Source organism: Rhagoletis zephyria, unplaced genomic scaffold (genome assembly GCF_001687245.7).
Source record: "Rhagoletis zephyria isolate East Lansing unplaced genomic scaffold, Rhagoletis_zephyria_1.1 Rzeph_scaffold_00438, whole genome shotgun sequence".
Classification (NCBI taxonomy): Eukaryota; Metazoa; Arthropoda; class Insecta; order Diptera; family Tephritidae; genus Rhagoletis; species Rhagoletis zephyria.
The window spans coordinates 150687-174768 of NW_016157522.1; the positions used below are offsets into that span (position 1 = coordinate 150687).

At 34.5% G+C, this 24082-nt stretch overlaps 1 protein-coding gene across 1 annotated transcript in view; it reads right to left on the minus strand.

Moving 5' to 3' along the window:
- Nucleotides 1–24082, minus strand: part of eys (eyes shut) — a 159331-nt gene that overhangs the window by 60539 nt on the left and 74710 nt on the right. Inside the window, exon 3 of the mRNA XM_017611674.1 lies at nt 22717–22868. Coding sequence (XP_017467163.1) covers nt 22717–22868 — 152 coding nt within the window. The remainder of the gene's footprint in view (nt 1–22716; nt 22869–24082) is intronic.

The following is a 24082-nucleotide window of genomic DNA, read 5'->3' on the forward strand; positions in this document are numbered from 1 at the left end:
ACAGTTTGCGATATAAAGTGAATTTTTAATTTTACATAAGCTTGCATTTGGTGTTTAAAGGTACTTTCGATTTCTTTTTGCCTAACACTAGCTTGGAGATCTCGTTTCCTTATAGTTAATGCTGATGCTAGAGATTTTTATTTTAGAACTAATAATTTCACTACCATTCGAAGAAGGTGTCAATTCATATGCTTGGTTTTTAGAAATTTGGTAGATGCATTCTTTTACATTGGCATGGATTGTTTTCTGGGTCGTCATATAATTCAAACAAACCTTTTATTTACTCTTTGGGTTTTGGAGTTATGAGAGTTTTTTTAGGAAGTGGGCGCTATTTGTACTCCCAATACAAACCGTTTTTTGATTTTATTATTTACTTACATTGTCAACCCCCGTAAAAGTACATAAATAGATTCAACATTTGTATATCGAGCCCAAACTTCTAAAAAAAAAACTAGGAGACATTTTATTTTTTATTTTCGTTTTGTTGCAGAAATGCATCTTAATGCTCTAGAAGCACTATTCCTATTTATTGATCCCAATGTATTTTGTCTTGTAAATAAAATGACAAATTTTAAGTCATAGTTTTTTTATCGCCGTTTAAATTGACGTGGCGATTACTCTTGACTGCTGGTCATTGTGCAATGAGCAGTATTGCCAACTATAATGAATCGAATGGAAATTTATTTAACACGGTTGTTTTCAGTGCCCAAAATAAAAAAAAAATAAAAAAATATTTAGTAAATCTATTAACTGAAAATTTTTTATAAAGGAGCTAAGAGAAAATAAATTTTTTAGTTCTTTTCTCCAGCAGCGCTCCGGCTAAATACTTTGCTACACTAAAAAAAAAAAAGAGTAGTCAGGAAAATGCTATTTAACCATCAACGTGAAAATTTCAAGTATCTATTTTTCCTTATTAAACGTCCTATCTAGATAATAGTTTTCGTTGTTACATTGAAATATTTTTCGCTATTTCATTGAACCCAAAAATTACCAAAAAGACTATACAGGTATCAATTGGATATTGTTAAGGGTGAAACTTTTGTTTTTCCTCATAAAATTAATAACCAAAGTACAAATCTAATATTTTTCAATACACTTTTATAATTATACTAGTTAAAGTTTAGTTTTAATAAAACGTGTATTAAACCAATAGTGATACCTTTTTTTTAGTGTAGTGTACTTTGTTCTGCTCCTCTCCGAGGCTTGCTTTAAAATAACGCATACGCCCTGGAGTACATAAAAAATTCTTATACTCTCTTTTCGACTTCGCAAAAGGGAGAAGATTGCCAACTTGTCGAAATTTTTTATTTTTTTTTTAATGTATGTTACCGCATATATATATATTTTTATATGAGTATTGAAGTCGGTTTTGTTTTTTTTTGCTTAAAAAACTACTTATTAATTCATAGAAATCAAATGGAAATTAATTCAAAAGAAGCGGATTGTCTATCAGCTTTGCAACGAGAAGTTGTATGCAAAATTTTCTTTGAATGCCAACAGCATTTAATCAAATTTCTGCTTATTTAGACCAACATAAAACTATTTATATTTTTGCTTTTGATTATCATGCGCAATCTCGCGTAAGCATTGCAAATGCAGCAAAGAGTATCACCATAAATAAAGCAAAAAAAAATATATATATAAAAAATATGTGTACGAAAATTAGCTTTGAACAACATTTGACTCTCCTTCAGCGATGAATACTTTTCACTGATTTTAATTTTAAATTAATTCTGCTTCATTTCGTCATTTTCACTCTTTCACTATTTCTTTGAGAGCAAACACTACTTTTTATTGTAAGTAATTTTGCAATGGTGCTGGAAAAATTGGATATTTGGCATAGAGGGTGCCTTTTCATATTCACACATATTTGTTAGTTAAATATGTATGTATATTTTGGTAGCAGTAGTTATGTAAGTGATATTGTTACTACCCTTTATGTTATCAAAGTCTTCGTATCTATTCGTATGCGCCGAAAATGTGACGAAGTCTTTCGGATTCACGTAATAGTTATTTCGAAACTCTAGTGTTATATTTGGATTTTTTTTCCAAATAAAAATTTTTAGAATTTGGAATGCTCTGAAGGTAAGTTTTTAAATCTGAATGCGTAATCATAGGCAGATTAATAACCAGTGATCCCGAAAACTCCCGTATAACAAATTTAAAGTGAGCCCAATAATTTTACAAAGCTTTGTCCGCCATACTGGATTTCAAAAAACCCTACTCAGTACTTGCAAATAAGCACTGTTACCGAATTTTTAAGGCTATCTATAACCGATTTTTTTGTATTACCTGATTTGGAAATTAAGTTTACTCTAACTTTTCTTCAAAGGGTGCCCTTCTCATACAAATCATAGTAAACTGCATAATTGTTGGTAAGCAACGATAGTTCATTAATCTCACGTTAACTTTTTATTACCCGATGAAACAACCCCTTGCCAATAACATCGTTGCGATTCAATTTCCATTGTCACTGCTTGAAATACATATATATTCCTGCTTGCCAAAATCTGTGCCAGTACCACTGCCATTAAATGCGAAATTGAAACGCGATTGCGGAAAACTGCGCGCCATGCAATCACAATTTTGCATCTTCTGCGATTTGGCTTGCATTTTCACATTGCTGATTGCTGGTGATTCGAAGAATTCGAGTGCCGTTCATTTGCGGTGCAACGCTAAGCATTTGCATTCAGCTGAAAAAAGCACACACGCAAGTAAGCTGCATACTGCAGCAGTGTAATAGGAGAAGAGGTGGTGCAGAATAGAAGGTGCGGAAGAAGAGGCGCTGAAGCTGTGAGCTGTAGAAAAACGGCTGAAAAGTGTGAAAAAGTGGGGAAAAAAGTAAACGAAAAGGAGAAAATAGTGGCTGCAAAAAAATGCGATCGGGCGCTGATGCTTTTGTCTCATTGTGCCTTGGTTTGCCACACGCCTCATACGCACATTGTTTTGTTTTTTTTTCGTTGCTTTTTATTGTTGTTATTGTTTTTATTCTCTGCTGTCACAGATTCACGCTTGACTGACGCTATAACATGGCTCAGTGCCTTGCGGGCAAATCGCGGTGAAAATGGAAGTTCATTGAACATCATGTTGAGGAAAAGAAGAAGGAGAAGGAGGAGAGGAAGAAGTAGAAGAAGAAAAAGAAGAGTAAGAAGTAAAAGATTACACAGCAATACGGGCAGGTTATCCCTCTCAGGACCATAAACCTATTATTCAAAAAGCTCATGATTTTAATTGCAAAATCTGACTCAACAGGGCTGAAAAAAAAATTCTTATACTAAAAAACAGACTGTAATAAAAAATACATTTTCTACCAAAAAGTTTCATTGATTTCAAATAGAAACTAATTTTTTTTACGTGTTTTTTATTTAAAAAGTTTTTTTTTAATTATAGGCCGTTTTTTGGATAAAGCTTTTTGAAAAAAAAAAATAAAAAAAAATTACCAATCTCATATTTTGGTTTAGAGTGTAGTTTTTTCCACAACCTTGTGTGTTTTTCCCCCAAATATTTTTTTTTCCATACCTAAGGATACATTTTGTATAATTTTGTTGGGAATAATTTATTTTTTTATTAGACAATTTTTTTCGTAAAGATCTTAAAAGATCTTAACAGTGTTTTTGTGTATTTTTCCATGATGTAATAAATATTAAAACGCTACAATAACAATGACAAGCAAATAGTTTTTGCTTAGATTTTTTCTTGAAAAAATATTTATTTCCCCAAAATTTTTATCTAAGCATTATTATTGTCTTTTAATTGTTATTTACAAATATAATTTTTTCTGAAACAAATAATTTTTAAGGCAAAATAGTCTTTTTTCGCACCAAAAAAACAAAGAAAAACAAGAATTCGCGCCTTCTTTTCCAAGAAAGGGCTTTTATATATAATTTTTTTCGTTAAAACTATTTTTCTCTAATGAAATTTTCAAAAAAAACTTTTTCCGAAAAAATCTCTATCCAATTTTGATTATTTCTTTCGTGAAAAATCTAAAAAAAGTATATACTCTAGTTTTTTTTCATAAAAAAAACTATTTCCTTGAAATTTTTGATGCAAAGAATAGTAAACGAATGAATAGATTTTAACGCAGAAGTAGTTTTTTTTCCCAAAATCTTTTCCTCTCTAATGTTTGCTAAACATTTTCTAATTTGGGTAAACATATTTTGTTCTTAAAAGCATTTTTTCCACATTTGTAATGTTGTTTTGCGTAACAATAACTTTTATTTTTCAAATTTTCCAAAAAAAATTGAATAAGATTATTATTTATTTCATAGAAAGTCTTTAGAAAATAGTCTTTTGCCCTTATTTATATTTACTTCCCTAAAGTTTTTAAACTAAAAAATAATTGTTCTTTCCATTTTTATTACCAAAAAAATATAGATGATTTTTGTTTGGTAAATTTTTGCTAATTTGGGTAAGTGGTTCTTCAGAAATTATGTTTTTTAGTTAAAATTATTTTGCCTCAACAGACATTTTACTTTTATTTTTTAAAAACTTTTTTACCTATAACTTATAATTTAAAAAAGAAATTTCTTTTGATACATTTTTCGATTTCTCTAATTTTGGTTCAATATTGGCTTTCTAGCAAATAGTTTTTATGTAAAAATTATTTTTCCTCAAATGCAAATTTCTAAAAAAAATTTGTTAATTTTTTTCTGTAGAGTTAAAAATTTCAAAAAACAGCTTCCCCTAAAGTGATTTTTTGCTAGAAAAATTTATTTCCCTAAAATTTTATTCCTTTTAAACAATACTTCTTTACTGTTATTCCCAGAAATAGTTCTTCCAAAAATAAATAATTTTTAACTCAAAAACAACTTTTTCGCCAAAATGTTTTTGTGTCTAATGATTGGCAACAGTTTTCCAAATTTGGCAAAAATGTTTTTCTCCTGAAAACTTGTTTATCCTGCTATTTTTGTTTTTTCAACACAAATTTTTCATAAAAAACGGCCTCATGCTCAATAAAAATGTATAATTTCTGAAAACGTTTACTCTTAAATTATATTTTTCGAAACATTTTTTTTCTCAAAAGAAAATTAAAAAAAAAATTTAAAAAAATTTTGATAATTTTTTCTAATAACTATTGACTAAAATATTTGTTTCAAAATTTTTTGATTAAATTAGCTAAATGAATATGAGCTACATTCTATGTATGTAAATATAAATTGACTTAAAACACACACAATTTCCTTGTGACTGGAATAACATTTTGGAAAACACAAATATTTTCCTTGGTCCTAAATGGGTTAAGTAGTTTTACAATAAAGGAGCAACGCAGTCTATGTGCGAGTAATGAGTTTGATTTTTCGCAAGCACAGCAATCGAGTGGTGCGGGAAGGCAGTTGTAGAGTAATCGCTAAGCGGGCGATGGGTGCGGCGTGCACTGAGGTGCAACACTGTGCCAAGGTTGCAAACTCAACTTGGAAGGAATTTTATGTTCAGCTGCGCACCGCTTTTGCTGCTTCTCCGCCATAAAGGCAGTTCGCTTAATTTCGATTGAACCACAGCAGTCGGTGGCCGGGGCGTATGAGTGATTTTAATTTGATTCCATTGTAATTTAACTGGTTTTCGTTGCATAATTCAAAAGCGCGAAAAGAAAAAATAAGCGCATAAAATAAGAGCTTCATTGTTTTAATCTAAAATACTTTGTGTACCATTTCTCATTCATTCATTCACTACCTTTCGCGCCTCACACAACCCTTTCGCCTTTATTACACCTACTCATACATACATACTAAGTACATCCTTCCAACCTAACTGCATATGAATCAACTACATTCCTGCATTCTATCTACCCAGCAACCACAATAATTTTCTAATTTTCCGCACTTTTGCAATCTGAAGTGAAATTTTCCACATGCATTCACATGATTACAAGCGGCGGCAGCAGCTGGAGGTACACAGCGAAGAATCCGCAAGTGCTTGTACAACCAGCTTGCGGCTAGCAGGCAATAGTTGTTAGGGTGGAAAGCAAGCAAGTGGGAGAAGAGCAGTGGAAGGTAAGCAGCATGCAAGCTAAAGCAACAACAAAAACTTAAATGCATTATATTACCTCATATATATGACGCTAAGGGGAAGCAGCAACAGCAGCAGCAACCTCAGCAGTTAGCGTTTGAGCATGTGCGGCATGATAAGGCAATCGTTTGCATTTCGAAAGCGCGAACCAACCGCCAGCCGCAGTCACATATACGCTTATATGTATGCTGGCAAGCGACGCGATATATAGTAGCAGCAGTGCGGGCATAGTCTATGGCGACTTAGTTGGTCGCAGCCGCAACAACATCAGCCACAACAAGGGCAACCGCAGCTAACGCAAGCCACCATGAAAATTTCCAGTCACTACACTTTTGCCAGCGCGGGGTGAGCTAATCCGCTAGCAGGCGCATTTCTCGCGTACAGTACAACGGGGGCGAAGGGTTAAAAATATTAAAACACAAAAATGGTGGCGGCGGTGAGGGGTGTTGCCGTAATTTCCAAATTCAATGGAAAATCACTTGAAAATGCAATTAATTAAAAAGGATTTGTAAGCGAAACAGCTGGTATGCCAATGTTGATGAGTAAAAGTGAGCAGCAGCTTGTGGTGGTGGTGGAGGCGAAAAGGCTAAAAACAAAAGCGTATGGAAAAAGGGTCAACGATTTTTTGCTAGTCGCTTTTTATTTACAAGCACACATTTGTATGAGAGAGCTGTGGCTAGATGAATTCGAAGACTGCCTTGGTGGCAGGGCTTTGTTTGTCTATGCTTTGTATTGACGCCAGCAAGTATCGGGTTTTATAAAGGCGCACAATTTTGGGAGAAAGCTTAGAATAAATAATCTGCCAAAAATCTTGTTGAAATAACGAATAAAGTTCCGTTATTGTCTAATTTCAATAGCAACGCCAAAGAGTGCGATTGCATTCAAAGCTTTTTAGGATGTGTGTTTTTATTTACATTTTTATGCTTTTAAGTAGTACGCCGGAAGAGGCAGCGACAATCTGTTTGGAAACTGGCATGAAGTATACTCAATCAGAACAGGGTGGTGAGAATCTAAATTAGTGCACGTTATGGGAAGTAGTCTTGCAGAAGCCTATTGTCCACAGATGTGGATGAGAAGCAGGCGTGTTGTTTGCAAAACCTAGTAACTTTAACGCGAGTCGCCAAGTTATTTCCTTGTTTAAGGTGTTTGGCTAACATTTCTACTTGGCGTGGAAATGCGCCCTCATGCTAGATGTGCTAAAACTAGGATCTAGGATTAATACTAGATACCAAACATTCATGCAGGAAACAGGTGGACTAATATAAGACACCAAAATTCCATGGAATCTTTGGGGTTGCAGTTTCAAAGTTCTAAGATACACGGCATGTTAGTAAAACCAATAGTAACATATGGGGCAGCAGCTTGGATTACAAGATACTGCAGCAACTGGCATAGGTATGTACACCCGGAACAAGCCGAAAATGTCCAACGACGGTGCTGGAAGTGGTCCTCGAAGTTAAACTTCTTCATATAACCGTAGAGCTGGCCGCTAGAGAGGGATTTGAGAAGGCATAGCTCGTAGTATCTATAAATATGGAGAAGCTAGGGTTCGCCAGCACTATTTTCTTAAGATAACATAGGCAGAACTATAATCCTTGAATGGAGGTTTAAAGTAGAGTTATGATGCAAAGCATCCTGGAGCGTCTCTGCCTTTAAAAGACTATTCTGTGACAATCTGACACCCTGCAATCGTATGGCTCATCGAGTGTGCAGAAGACGGCAGAGAAACCTAGGCTCACTCTTGAGTTCACGATTTCACTGACGGAGTTGTTAGAAGGGTAGAGGGAAACTGCCCTGGTGGACGGCGGAGCTTCCGAGTTGAGGACATCGAGGACACGACTCTTCTGATCGGGAACTCTGTAAGGTCGGACTGGTAATTTACAAGTTCGACATTAGAGGAGCGAAAGTTGACTTATGAAAAACCTTCTGCAAAGCTGTGAAAGAGTGTCATGAATCAGCCAAATTTCTATTTGTTTATACCCCAATGCCTTTTCGATTACGTGATTTGTCCTTTAAGTTGAATACACTATGCTTTCGGAGCTTAAAAAACTTTGAGGAATATGTACAATTTGAGAAGTATGTTTCCAACAGAATCCTATATCCATTTTTGAGGTGCCGTCCGGCTGAGAGACTTTACACTTGTGTTGATACATATATAATTTTTTTTTTCATTTAAACGTAGTCAATGCACGGAATTGTTGCACTATATTGCATTTAATGCTTAGCAAGAAAATGTTGCTAACACAATTTAATATCAAACTAAATTTATGCAGTGGATTTCGCATCGAAGAAAATTTTAATAAAACCACTATACTCGCTGAATGTAACTACTACTCTATGCGCCTTTACAGCCATCATCGGCCACTCACCAACGTGGAGTATTTATTGCTATATTTTTACGCAATAATCGCCCCCATTTTGCCATGAACACGCCTTTAAATTTTGGCTTCAATAATGCTGAAATACTTAAATAATACGCATTTAATTGAGTCGCCACATTTATGTATATTCGAGCAGACACGCTATTGGTTGCCGCGTTTCAGGCGCTTAACCCAATTTGTGTTTTTGCGTCGCATTTGTATTTTTTGTGTTAATCATTTGTTGGTCAGTACGAAATTTATTGCAGTTATTAAATTGATTATTCGTTGGCGTCATTTACGATTGGATTTTGTATGAGCGCGAAACTATGGATGAATTGAATGCACGGCGATGGCGTGGGTGCTGGTTGTAAATTATAACTCACTATAATGACAGACAGGCAAATGCACTTAGGAGACGAGCGAGCGAATCTAAAATAGGGTTTTAGTTTCTTACGAAGTCAAATTATTGACAGAAAGGTAGAAAATGGTAGTAAAGGTAATATTTTACGGAGATGTCAATCCCTATTTTAATTATCGAGCTCATAAGGTAACCTATGGTTGCCTTTACCCTTCGGCCTATAAAAAAATGGTCTCAGACGCTCAATAACTTAATTTTGTTCCGAATCACCAATCGAAATACACACAAACTATATTTAACTTAACTTTTTTTTTTTTTTTGATTTGGGAGGTCAGCACGAGTTCAAATTCGAAGGTCATTTAGACGTTGAAAAACACACTTCCGAGAAAAAAGATTGCAACAATAGTTGCTCTAACTTATCTGAACTCTCACTCTTCTTTACTTCCAACTGACTAAGTACTAGCTGTGTTCAAAGAGGTTTACACTCATTAATCAGCTCCGACTTTACTTAAAAGGCGCCCGAGCCACAATTGCCACCTTCCTGGACGACAGATTGACGACCCGACCACCTTAACGGTGGCATAAAGTACTTATCGAATGGAATACTTCTTCTGGATAAATTCTTCCAAAGTCAGGCAAAAGGATTGATCTTTTAAATTTCAGTGATTCAGAGCAAATAGCCGCTGCAACTCCGCGTTCTAATTTAAAGCCATCGGTGTACAAAATTTTCTATCCTGGTTGATGGGAAAAGAACACGTAGAGTATGTGGAATTCTATGCCCAGCTGTGTATATTCCATAACCCGCCTTTCCTTAGACGAAATCGGGCAGTTATACTGCTAAGCCCGATGGTTGCTTCTTTCCATATGCTCATTTCTCTGAGCAGACACTGATGTGAAAATCTATCGGAAATATGTATGCTTGTTTCTTTTAAGATTCTGGGCATTTTTCTGATACCATATGACGTCCTCTGCTTCCGTTAATATATAAACGTTTATTTGTCTTTTCTACCATCGAGTCTATAAATGCTGCGTGGGACTCCTTAACTGCACTGCACTGGTTATCTAGAATAGAGCTAAGCGGTTTATGTGTCCATCTAAAGAGGCTAAATAATGAAAACTGCTCAATTTAGGCAGAGAGGATCACCGAACTCTCAATGGGCATATAACCTGGCACTGCTCCCTTCGCTATCACTGCAGCAAGATGAATCTTCCATTAACGAATGTTTGTTGATTCTATTAGCTGAACGAAGAAGCGATAACGCATATTCTCTGTGCATGTATTGCTCTCATTAGTCTCAGGCTCGCTTCCTATGCGGTGTCAAACTTAATCCATTTTAAATTTGGGAATAAAAGGCTTTTGGAAGTGTTGAGTTTCTGTTACCAACTCTGATCTTAACTGACAAAAGAGGGATCAGGTATTTTTTGTTATTATTTAAAGAGTCCCGCGGATTCTCTAGAGGTTCTTTTAACCAGGGAGCTTAGTTCACTGTGTAAAAAAAATATATCTTATATATATACATATACATATGTATTTTGAAGAACCCAAATGGATTGTCCTCGATGGTTCTGGTGTATTAAGCCATTCGATATTTGCTTCCGAATAGTACTGGTATGCCTCTTACAGGTATTTATGTTCCATGAATTATAGCCCCATATAAAAAAATAAAATAATTTTTAAAAAATATATAAAAAAAAATATAATAATTTTTAAAAAATATGAAAATATCCGGAAAATGCCTTGTTATGCAGAAAAATTATGCACATAGCAATCGTATGGAATTTGGGTAACTTTTTTTCTAACGCGTCTCCTTAACTAGGTCAGCGAAAAAGTGCCGAGTTGAGTATCGTAAATCGTAAACTTTTCTTCTAAATAATTTTTTTTTTCACACTTTGCTTCCCACTTGTTGCGGTAGCCAAAACTTCCTTGCCAAAGAGAGGTACGACCACAATGCTGATCGCAAAAAAAAAAAACTTATTTATTTTGCTCCACATTTTATTCTTTCAATGACTCAAGCAAGCGTGAACTATTATTTATAATCTTTTAGTATATTTTTTTTTTTTACTTTAACTTTAAGTACGCGTCACTCATTTATTTTTGTTTTGTTTTTTATTTTTTGTTTTGACGCAAAATTGTATGCCATTATTGTATTCGTACAGTCAACAAAATCATATTTACGTATTGTTGCTGCTACGTTGCGTTGCGTTGCGTTGAGAGGTTGAAATAATATGCTGCAAAAGCTTAACTTGAGCCTTGACCCTGAAGTGTGTATTGTTGGCAAACAGTACGAGTGAGTGTATTTGCGAACTATCTAAGTGTGTGTGTGTATGTGTAAATGAGCAGGCAAAGAGCTGTTGCAAAAAAAAAAAAGAAAATGAAGAAATGCTGAAAACAAAAGCTACAACAGAAATCATCAAGCAGCAGCGAAAAGGATATATACATACATACATACACATAAAACAAATAACAACAAATGCAAATGGCAGCAAACTCAACAATGCCGCCGCTCCCTCTGTGCGAGTACTATGCGTGTGAACATTAGTGCTGTGCTGGCCTCATTTCATATTAAAATTGAAACACGTAACTGCCACTGCCAGCCGTAATGGCACTTTCTAACACACAAATAATATCAGTATAAGAGTATAAGTTCGTAGGTATATATGTAAATATTTAGGTAGAAGGGTATGTGCTTTCGTTTATTAACGGGCAACTGCAATGCCAAGCTAGATGCGGTGAAGAGTAGGCATTCTTATAGGTTTCTAGAGATATTTTAATTTTATTTTCATGATATACATACATACATATATACATACATAAGTTTTATGCCAGAGCAAGGTCCTTATAAAATGTACGCAGTCCTAAGTAGAAGAATGCGAGTGTTTCGGAAAATAAATTCAATAAAATTTAGAATGCACAGCCTCTATATTTAAGTTGTTGTTGGCCTAAATAAAAGAGCTTTATTATCTTTGACGATTTAAATTGAAATTTTTCGGTATGAAGTTAAAAAAAAAAAATTAATTTAAAATTAAAAATTTGTTAAAAAGAATTTCAAAGTTTCAGAAAAAACTCGACAATTTAAGGCGGGGAAATATTGGAAACTCTTTACCAGGAAACGGCGAAAACCACACCCATAGGCCCTAGATTAAGTACCAAAACTCGATAGAGCATTTGGTTAAGAAGTTCACATCAGGGAGGGAAATGAGGTAAGACCTGATTCGTCTCGTGAACTACTGACAAATCGCAGACTTCTCTGAGGGATTACCTATTTTCAACTTTTCTAATCCCCTGAACCGGATAGCATGGTACCGAACATTAAACTAGTACCATTCTCTGAAATCTTTCACCCTGTCAAAAAGTGTGAGCGATTTAAACTAAACTAAATCTTATTGGAATGGAAAATTTGCGTCTAACTGCTTAAGGGGGTCTTCTGCACAAAAAAAAAACATCTTTAAGCTGTATGGATGTTATACCTGAGTGTAATACTATCCAATTGAAGCCAATAATGTATTCAATGAAAAGTTTTCCAACTGTGGAATATTTAGTCAACATCGCTATTACTGTTAGTATGTGCAAAATGTAAATACATATATGTACACACTTGGAATTCATAGTAGTTAAATGACTGCTAGACCCACAGTAATGACCGTTTAAACTCGTCTCTTTCACAAACATAGCACAGACTATTTAATAAATGCTCCATGTGAGCGCTTACTGTCGCTGAGGAAGGAAATGAGAAAATGATGTGGGAGAATGAATGCAACGCTGACGAAAGCCATTATGCCATAGAGAGTCCTGCCAACTTAGGCGACTAAAATTGCTTTAATGACACTGGTGGTGGTAGGCAAAAACGGTTACTAGCAAGAATATAAAACTTTTACAGACACACAGCCACACTTTTGCATGCAGCTATAAAAATATTTAAGTACCCTGCAGAAAAATATTATCAATTGATAAAAAATAACCTAATTGTAGTTAGATTTTTTGCGGGAAAAAGATTGTTTTCTCTAAATGCGTTTCTATTTAAATATCCTGCACTTCGCAAATACTTTTTCGAATTGAGAACAAATAAAAGGAAGATCGAAATTTCATATATCTTTTTGAAGTTCGGAGTCACGGAGTTCGAATATGGGACCACCTACAGTACACCCTTGACTATTTCGCGGCCATCGCCATAGAAATATAGTTAGCTTTCGTCAAAGAAAATACACAGATAATAAGTGACTTATAGCTCCTTTCTAATCAACCTAAAGTTAGCTTATAGTTAGATACATTTCCTACAGAGTACATACTCGTATGTATGCATGTATGTATGTATGAACATTTAAACATGCATATGAGTGCACTTATTTGCGCGCCAGCAATGCCAGTGTTGAGTGGATGCCGTCAGCGCTCTTATTACCACTGCTGCTGTGGTACGATACCAGAGAATGGCACGAGGACACTTCAACAAAGTATACAAGTATATTCAACACTTTTCATGCCCGCGTATCAAAAACACCGCATCAGACACTGCACTAAAAATTTGTCGTTTTTTTTGCGATTATTAAAAATAAAAAATTTTATCAAACTCTGGTAGCGGCTACCAAAAAGCTTATAATATATGTTCTTATATTTACCACTAATTTCATATATACAGCCATGATCAAAATAATAGATTCGCCACATGTTTACCATTTTTGACTATTTTAATTTTGTTCGTTTGATAAATAATAAATAAAATATCCAAAAATTTTTTTATAAAATCATATATCATTTTATATTAGGGTGCGGCGAAAAAAATTATTTTTCGATTTCGAAATTCTATATACTATACTGCTGAAAAGTTGAGTGACATGATATAATTAAAACGTTTTCTGATCGGTTCTCTTGCCCATTAAGTTTTATTATAATAAAGTGCAAATTTCCAGATGCTCAAAAATCGCGTTGGTTTTTACCAAATTTTTTTTTACTTACAGTGTTTTCGATAAAAAAAACGAACACTCTTTGCATGGAAAAACTGTGTGACACTTCCAGCAAAATAAAGCTGAATGGACTCCTAATGTTTCTAGAGAATTAAAAAAATTTGGGAGACTTTTTTGAAATTTTAGCGGCCAACCATATATATTACCCGATCTTAAAACGGGTTTCCACACTATTGCAATTTCAAAATCGAAAAATGGATTTTTTCGCTCCACCCTATTGCATACCAAAATCATATAAATCCACATTTTATAATTCGTACAAAAATTAGAAAAATTTAACAGATATTCAGAACAAGTTAAGCTTTCTGTTTAGAAAATTTCTAAGTACTTAAATATGTAATTACAAGTAGTATTCGGTAGCGATCACACTGCACTTTATTTTAGAGCGAATATATTTCAAGCCACAAAAATAGGTACTCGTACTGTTCTCTGGTACGCACCTACTTGCCATTGCTTGCTCATGCCGGCGCACATTCCCGCACTGCCGTTGCATAGTTAACAAAACAATTTATATGCATAATTTAGCTGGCAATGCGACTGACTGTAAGGCTGTTGTTATAGTAGTAAGTGTGTAGAGTGGAAGCTGCCAGCGAAATGGAATTAGAAAATTGGAAATTAGAAAAATACTATCAAATAGTAAAGCACGCAGTCATGGGCGTATGGACTCATAGCATCACGCAGTGTGTTCAACTTTTTTAATTAAATTTTTTCGATGCTGTGCGGCGATGTTTTTTGATTTAATAATTTTCCTATTTATTTTTGCCTGCGTATTTTATCATATTAGCGCGCTCACGTCCATATAAACGCACACATACACACATACATAGAATGAAAAATTTGCTATTAGCTTTGTATATATGTATGTATGCGAACTGCCGCGAGTGAGTGATAGCGCAAATATTGCAGGCAATGCAATTATCGCGAATGCACAGCATTGTGGCTGCTCAAGCAACAATTTCTATGGCAACGAATACATACTATATTTATCTACCAACGTGCCACCACGCTGAGTCATCAACAAAACTAACATAATTTTATATTAAAATGCAACCGCGGAAAAATGCGATACGAAAACGTAGGCAGTGGTGCACAGTGGTCTGAAATAAAAAATGGAAGCTTCAAAATAGCGTAGGGCTTTCTTTTTTAAACTGATTTGATTAATTGTTTTTAATGAAAACTGATTAGATTCAGAAGAGACTTGTTGAGAAAAATTTTTTAATTTTTTTTTTATTTTTAGTAAAAAATGCAGAGAAAGTGGAAATTTTTAACAAATTCCTGTTAATGAATGTTGCATAATAAAAATTTCTTGAATGCAATGATAGGGTTCCTGCGAAACGAAAAAAATTTACAAGAAAAATTTGAAATGCTACAAATTTTTTTTACCAAAATTACAACTTTTTGAGAATTTTTCAACTTTTAGGAATGCAGTTTTATAGCCTGTTTATTTTAATATAACAAAGTGCAAGCTTCAAGTGGTTAGGAAATCGCGTTGATTTTTAATATTTTTTTTTTTGCTGATATTCTGAACACACTTTGTACATGTGAAAGAAAATGCCTAGCGCCGCTAACAAAACAAAATTTAAAAAATCAACGTGAATTCTTAGCCAGTTTAAACTTGCGCTTTGGTATACTAAAATTGAACAGTCTTTAAAACTGCATACCTATTTTTTTATAATTCCAAAAAAAAAAGTAGTTTTGGTAAAGTCTTCAGAATTTCTTTTGAAATAATTTCAAAGTTTGCTTTTGCATTTTTGTCGTTATAATTATTTTCAACCAGTTTTTACTATGCCAACATTCATTAATACGAACAGGAGAATCGGGGGAATATAAACAAATAAAAATTTAAAAATCATGCTCTACAAATCTGTACTAAATCTCAACCGCTTTTATGAAAGAAAAAAAAACATAATCAAATAGGTTGAAAAACGCTGCTTTCTGATTTCATACCACTGTGCGGCGGCCAGAGCGAAGGAAATGGAGACTGCCATTCATGCTGAGCGAGAGAGCAAACGTAAAAAAGTGAAAGAAAATATGAAAATGTAAAAAAGTAGCAGCAAAAAAGCGCAGCAGCTGGCATTCAGTGTGCACCAAAGGCACCACAGGGTTACCACTTGCAATAGCTACAGCGCGGTGTGCAGGTACAGCAGTACCACACCAGCCACCGCACTCACCTTAGCTGCTCATTTACAGGCGTACGGTTAGATAGTGGTGACTGATGGTTGGCAACCTACCACTGCCGGGCTAATTGCCAATAGCAACGTCAGGTTAATTCCCAGAATACATTGCGCCTGGTTTGCATATTTCATAGCAACGACAAGAGTTTGCAATCTCGATGCAGCAAAAGCGCTCTTATCAGCCTTTCAGCGCATCAGCGTTGGATGCAGACCTTGGCAACTGAAATGCATTAATGTTAAGTGTGAACGCTGTTTGGCACCAAGGGTTAACCCCCTTTTTGCTGCTGGTCTTCATTATTAACGTGGAAACTTAATTTTTCATTAAATTATTGTACATCTTCTGGCACACACGCACCCCCAAACTATAACGATTTTTCAGACTTATTTGTTACTTAAATACAATTTTATCAAACGCTGAAGTGTCTGAAAACAAAACAAGAAATGTATTGGACGGAATAATACAATATGTAAATATTTTCAGCTTTGAGACGTCTGCTTAGATGCCATGTGTTTAAAAGGCGCCCCATACCGGATTTGTGGTGTAAGAGAGAACTCTTTGAGCGTCTCCCCGCAATCCGCTAATTTCGTCGACATCTCAGTCATTTGCGCGATCGACCAGCTGGAAGTGAAGGATGAAGCGTCCGAAGATCTTTTTTATTTGCGGTAACTTAACGTCTGCAATGAGAAGGCGAGCGAGGAGGGGTTCGTTGCTTCCACCGCCAGAAAAATTTAGCCGCATGACTTAGGTTGGTCGACTTTTTCGATGCACATACAGCTGTGGTATGCTGCACAAGGATCCAGTAAGAAGAGAAACCAAAGCTGTTGGTGTGGATCGATTTTTTAGACAAAGCGCGAAGATGATTTAGTTAAAACGAATTTCCATAATTTTTATCAAATTTTGATTTGGAGACAAACCGGTTTTGGCATTGCGCCATCTTCAGTGTCATTAATTCTTTCGATACGTTTTGAGATCAAAAAATTACACTTAGGATTGCAAAATGCCGAACCTATTGAACCAGAGTGTACTTTTGGACATGCTTGTCAGAAAATATCGTCTAAATTATTTAAAATATCTTCTAAACTAATTCGTGCTCCTGCTTTTTATTAAGAAAGTAGTTCCATCTACAATTCTATGCGCAGCAACCAAAGTTGGTCACATACACTTAAAAAAAAATTGTGTTAATTTCCTAGCTAAAAGGTAGTTTACTGATTTCCTACCTTTTTACTCGAGAAATTACATGCTCGATTATTCAACGAATAGTTTGTTCAAATTTCGGACTTTTTAGAGTGGAATATAGCTGCTGTGGTGTGCGTAAATTTACTACGAAAGTGTGTACAAGCCACAAAATACACATCTGCTGTTTGATTTCACCCGCCGCTAACAAAAAGGATTTTTATGCATTAAAATGTGTAAACAAGAAAAATACATATTTATTGTGTAAATTTAACAAAAAATTTAAAAAATAAACTAAAATATACTCGATTTATAATCGCTTTTTTAAACTGATTTTTTAGAGTGTATTTGTTTGTAACCAATTTTCAAAAATCGCAGCTACAAATAGGATTTATTAAAGCTAAATACGTAAAAATACAAAACCTTACAGTGCTATATATCAGATACATATATACAGATATCCAGCCAGTACTAAATAAATAAAAATCACAATCATAGAGCCACAAACACCCAAATACATTTAGTGCTGCGTGCGTGTACTACGTGCGTCTGCTAGTTTTGCCCCCGAACGAAGATACCTTCTCGATATGCACTGCAAAGTTATATTGAAAATCTAAGGTTGCAGGCAAGTAAACAAAATATGTTGATACTCTACACCTACCACCCTATGCATGCGTGCTCTTAAACGTGAACTGGCTTGTAACTACATATTTGATTGTTTATTGCTATGTTTACATTAGTTTGCTCCATTTCGACTAAGTGCTTCACACGTAGAGAACAAAGTACTTCCGCAACAAATAGCGAAATATTTACTTACATTTACCTTTTACTACTACGTTGACTCCGTTTAAGTGAAGGTGAAGTAGAGAAAAGCGATGATTTTGGCACATGCTTGCACATTAGGGTGGTCATAATATGTAGGAAGTAAATTTTTACATCAGATTTCCTAAGCCCCAACTCCTAATTCGATGCTACTATAGTCGAAGATATCACATATAAATTTTGGTACCGATTGGAAACGGTTAAGGCGCGTCGCACAGGGGTCAAACTTCAGATTACCCTATGAAAACGACTGCAACCGAGATCAAAATTTATGTGTGATATCTTCGACTATGGTAATATCGATTTTGGGTATTAGATGAAAAAAAAAATAATAATTTCTATTTTTTGAGTTTCTATAAAAGAGTCTGAACTTTGCCCCATGTGTGACAGGCCTTAACCTTCTCCAATGGGAGCAAAAATTTATATGTGTTCATTTGATTTTTAAGGACCACCCTAATGTACATATATGTAGGTGCACAGTATTGGTGAAATCTTAAATGCAAACAACAGCAGCTATATGTAAGTACATATTTATTGCAAAACTGTGTTGAGACATATACTATATATATGTACACAACATGACCAATAAGTAAACTATTTCAATTTGCTCTCCATAAAATAAAGTTTACATTATATTGTTATTTGTGTACGTGTGTATGTTCATGTATACTATTAAAGGGTGAGTCAATAATTTTTGATATTCTACTTTAAGTAGCAGCGAGCAAAAGTCTGAGTGAAAACAGTTATATACACTCATGGTCATAATAATAGGAACAAACTTCAAAACTAAACTGTTTAAAATTTATGTCTATTTATTTTTTTTTTTATAATTTTTATTAGTTTTCATTTAAAAAATAGTTCGATGCACAACATAAACCACATAAAAAAAATTTCAAAGTTTGCATAAAGTTCACGAAAATTAAAAGAGTTCAAACATTTTCAGAAAATTTCCAAATATGCAGCTTTGTAGCCCATGCGATTTTAGTATAATAAAGTGTAGCTTCAAGTCACTTAAAGTTATCGTTAATATATTTCTTATCATAAGGAAGCCAATATACATACATATGTAAATGTGATTATGTTTGTATGTAGAAACAGAACGCCAATTGTTGGTATCGTAAAAATGTTACATAATGAAAAAAAAGGCCGCGCATTTTTTGGTAATTAAAAAAATGGACATAATTTTTGGGTTCATTAAAAAGTGCGCACATGAAAAAGATGAACATCAATTTTTAGTAAATTAAACACTGAACATAAATTTTTGGTATGTAATTTGAAACTGATTATACATACATGCATTTTTTGGGAAGGATATAATTTTTTGTAACAAAAATTTTGTTTTTCTACATTTTAAAAACTTTATAAAAATTTTTGGTATTTTAAAAACTTCGCGTAAATTTAAATTTTTGGAAACTTAAAACTATGCATTAAAAACAAACAAGCCATAAATTTGTGGCAATTAAAAGCTGACATAGTTTTTTGATTTATGAAAAACAAGACAGCAACACCGGGATTACAAAATTTATTATATTTGAAGACGTCAAACAAAATATTTCGGAAATATGTTAAGATTTACGTGCGATGGGTCGATATGGAAATACCTCCGAAAATGGAGTTTTTATACTGAATAAAAATAGCTTCTTAAAGATTAAGAAAAAAAATCCCCTCAAATGACAAAACGGTTAAAGCATAAACAATAAAAAAAAATTGGAAAAATTTTTCAACGAAATCGTAATAATTTGACGCTATTTTTTAGCCAAAGGTTACTCATACGCTCTGGTGGTCTTATAACTTTTTGTTTAGAAGAGTTGTAATGTGAAAGTTCTTTTGCTTATTTGATTTACAGCCGACCCTATCATGAGAATACATTATATATCGCCACACATGGTAAAAGCAAAAAAATGTATATATATATATATGTAATGTACGTTATATTGTTGAGCACTACTTTTAATACTTCACACCATTTCTTATATTTTTACTACAATAAGTGCAGTAGTTGCATTATTTTTCAAATGCTTGAAGTTCACTGCGTACAAATGTGTGTATGTATATATTCCAATAACACGTTAACACTTGTCTTGTCCTAAATACATACATCCGCCATGAGGCTAAGGACGAGACACTTGGTCATGCTGGAAGCTGTGAGAGGAGGCTGTTCCACATATGAAAATATTTAGGACTTAAATAATTTTCGAGTTGTCGGTGAATTGATTGTGCATGCAAAGGTTCTACATATATTTATTTTCCTGGAGATTTTCTGCGGTAAAAGTGACAAAAATAATATTTTTAACATCAGCTGACACTTCGATGACAATTTCGCGGGTTTTACTTACATATACACATACTATTTTTTTTACTAATGAAGACGCATGGTGACAAACCTCTAAAACTTAATTTGAATTTTCAAAAATCTAAATAAATATTCGAAATGTTTCGTCTATATCCTTCCAGCAGTTTCTGAGTGAATAGAGGTCTCACAAATTTAATACAAATTATTTAAAAAGTTAAATAAATTATTACAATACAACTTTCAATCGAAAGGCTTTATTTTTCATCTTTCGTCACCCACGTTCCAGCGATAGAGAACTAGGAGGGGTGTAGCATCTAGAAAAATCTTTGCTCCTCGTATGTGCAAAATTTGCACCGCGTAAACCAAGACGAACACAGGAGCAAATGGAGACAAATCTAATCAGCTGTTCTAGCAACACTGCTCGTTGATATAGTTCGAGACTTTTTCAAGATCATTTTGGAATTAGTTCGGGATGAGTTCCGGCTTAACTTTAGTTCATAGCTTTTTCGGGTATAGTTCGGGATCATTTCAGGTGTAATTCGGGACAAGTTAGAGCCTAGTGTGGGTCTCTGCGTAAACGTCTTGGGCTTTTTGGGATCATTTTGGGACTAGTTCAGGACTTCTGCGGGGCTAGATTATGACTAATATTTGACTTTTTCGGGGCTAGCTCAGGACTAGTTTATGGCTTTTCTGATAATTTTGGGACTAGTTCGGAACTTTTTGCTCTCATTTAGGGACTAGTTCGGGATTAGTTCTAGGCTGGCTCAGGTATTTTCAGGGCTAGATCGGGACTAATTGTGGACTTTATCGGGACCAGCTCAGAATTAGTTCATAGCTTTACGCGTCTAGTTCGGCACCATTTCGGCACTATTTCAAGATTAGTTCTGCACCATTTGAGTCCAGTTTGGGAATTTTTAGGGATAATTTCGGGAATAGTTCGATCTTAGTTTCGGACATTTTGGAAATTTTGTTAGTTGTTGATTAATGAATGCTTAGTTTTTAAACTACAAATCCGGTTGGAAAATTTTGTTGTCGTAGATGATGGAAAATTTAATAAGCTCTACTAGTGAAAATAGAAATTTAAGACTGGCCAACTGTATCTAAAGAAAATTGACATTAAGTGAGTGCTCTTTTTTCAGATTTTTAAAATATAAATTCGGCTATATCTATAAATTTTTTATACTGTCTTATATACTGATTTCATTTACGTGTTAAGTGGAAAATTATGTATTTTTTTTTTTAGTTCTGTAAACTCGTGTTATCGTCGGCAATAATGCAAGGCGGTCCGCAATGTTTTCTTCTATGTTTTTTATGAAAAACTTGCAGTCCTTATGTTCCGCACATCACAAATTATATATTGTTGCAAGGCTAAAAAAGTTCACTATCGTAATAAGCCATGCGATATATTGTTTAAAATATGCAATAAAAATATTTAATTGCAAATTTTTTGCAAAAAAAAATATAGTTTCCACCAAGAAAAAAAAAAGTTCTAAGAGGTGACCAATTTTGGATTCTCAATAATAAATCCGACATGAGATAAAGTTGTAGGAGAACAATTCTAAGATGGAGCAAAAAAACCTGCATATTTAAATTCATATAAATCGACAAAAAACCTCTGCAGGAAAGAGTCCTTTTACAATAGCAACATTGTAGTACGAAATCGCCGACCTAGAATTTTTTAACTGGTTTCCGAGGCGAATTTCGCCCCGTATATGCTTTGCTGCTTTTTAATTAAATACAAATAGCTCCACATTAAAAAATTGTCTCACAGCTCTAATAAATTTCAATGCTTTTATGAATAGATACACATATGTATGTGTGCGCACGTGAATATATACGAATACAAGTGATTTCTTTTTTATTGAATTTTACTAGAAGTTGCATTTTAAGCTCCACCACAAATGTTTTTATAGCTCACGCTACCCACTAGACTGTTTTTATTTTCCACATTCGCTGTTATTATTCGCAATTTTTATATTTCCTTTTACACATTGTATTTGCTCTTTGGCTCTGCGGTTTCCTTTGCTCCTGATACATATAAATAAACAATAAAACCCACTTTGTACTGAAAACAGCAGCACAAACGAGTCCATGTAGAATCACAGGCATACATGCGGCTATATCCAAGTAAGAATGCTTATACAAACTACTGGGGTTTTTTTTGTTGTTTTTTTGTGAGACACATTCCCATTTGCAGAGATCTAAACAATAGCATAACAAATGCGAGTACCTTAAAAATAGCACTACACACAAAATAGAGTTTCCGAGACTCCGACGTTTCCGTGTGTTGCATTGTGCCGACAAATGCTAACCAAACGGAAAACGTCGTTGCACTTGTTGTTGCTCTCAAACTCTTATGTACACCTGTATGACAATACAAGAGCATGGTGAATGTGGAAAAACAGTGGACAGTTGTACTCGAGTAGAAGTAGTATTTGTTTTGCGCGTTGTAGTCGCTTAACAGAACTTAACATATAAGTGCATAGGTATGTGCATAAAAAATTTAAGTACATATCATTGAAGAAGAATAGAAGCAACACTCACACAGCGTGCATTGCCATTCCACTTACCAGTAAAACCATCCGGGCACGTACAGTTGTAATAGGCGACGCCATCTATGCAAGTACCACCATTTTGGCAGGGCCCCGACCAGCATTCATCCCAATTTGTTTGGCACTGAATTCCCGTATAGCCATCGATGCAGTAGCACGAATACGAGCTGCTGAATGGTTAAAAGGGAGAGAAAGCAGAGAGGAAAAGATATGAAATTGAAAGAAGACCACAAAAGCGCAGAGATTAGTTGGCGTAGGAAAGTGTGGGAGGTAGAAGAAAAAACAAAAAAAAAAAAAACATGTGTACATTTATAGTTACAGACCTGGACAAACAGTGGGAACGTATTTATGTACATATGTAAGTAGCCAAAAAAAGGGTGTGTGTGTGTGTGTAAATGCAGCACTTTCAATTTGTACTTTTGTTTGTTTATGAGTTTATGTGCAGCTGGTTATAAAATAATGGCAGTGTTCTTTTATGATAATTAAATTTAAAAATTAATGTCGTAAATTTTTTCGTTGTTTGTTATAAAATTTTTCTATTATGAGCATTAACGATTCATTAATATCCTTAAAAAAAAATAAATATCTATATAACGATATTGCCAGGGCTTGGACTCTCCAAAGAAATTGTGGACACGAAAAGTAAACTGAAAGCGAGACTGAGGTTTCGTCATTTTCAGCAACAATGAGGTTTGGTATGAAGACAGCTGCCATAACTTAACCCAATCTAAGTTCCTTTTTTCAAACTCACTTTTACTAATTTCAACGCAACTGTATCTACGCTTTCATCGGCGTAGCCAGNGGGGGGGGGGGGGGGGGGGGCATTTCAGGGTACTATTTTATATATATATAAGGAAAATTTGAAAGTTAGGGGTGAGCACGAGCATCCCCCTTCCCCTACCTGGCTACGCCCATGTACGCTTGTATTAGTTTGTAGTGACTAAAGTTTTTTGTTTTGTCTATCAGCTTGTATGGACAGTTTGAGAGCAACGCTTGTGTACAACAATGCCACCGCAATGTTACTGGAATGGCAGAAAAGCAATTGCAGGAAGAAATTTAAGCAGAAAAATTAAAACAAAAACAAGAATTCATAAAAGAAGTATACAACAAATTCTAAAAATGGAAGCAACCAAATGGAAAACTATGTACACAACCTGAAAAGTGTTTGGAGTTAGCCAATGCAACAATGGCGAGCATGCGAGCACAGTCGGGTTTAAAAATAGTCACAAAGCCTTTCTGTTTATTAAGAACGCAACTCTTACTTCTAGCCGCAGCAAATTTGAGGCACTTATGCATAGTAAGTATGCAAGTATGTTCGGCAGAAACTACAAGCCATAGTATTTAGCAAAAAGGGAAATTCAGCAAAGAAAATAAAAAGAAAAAT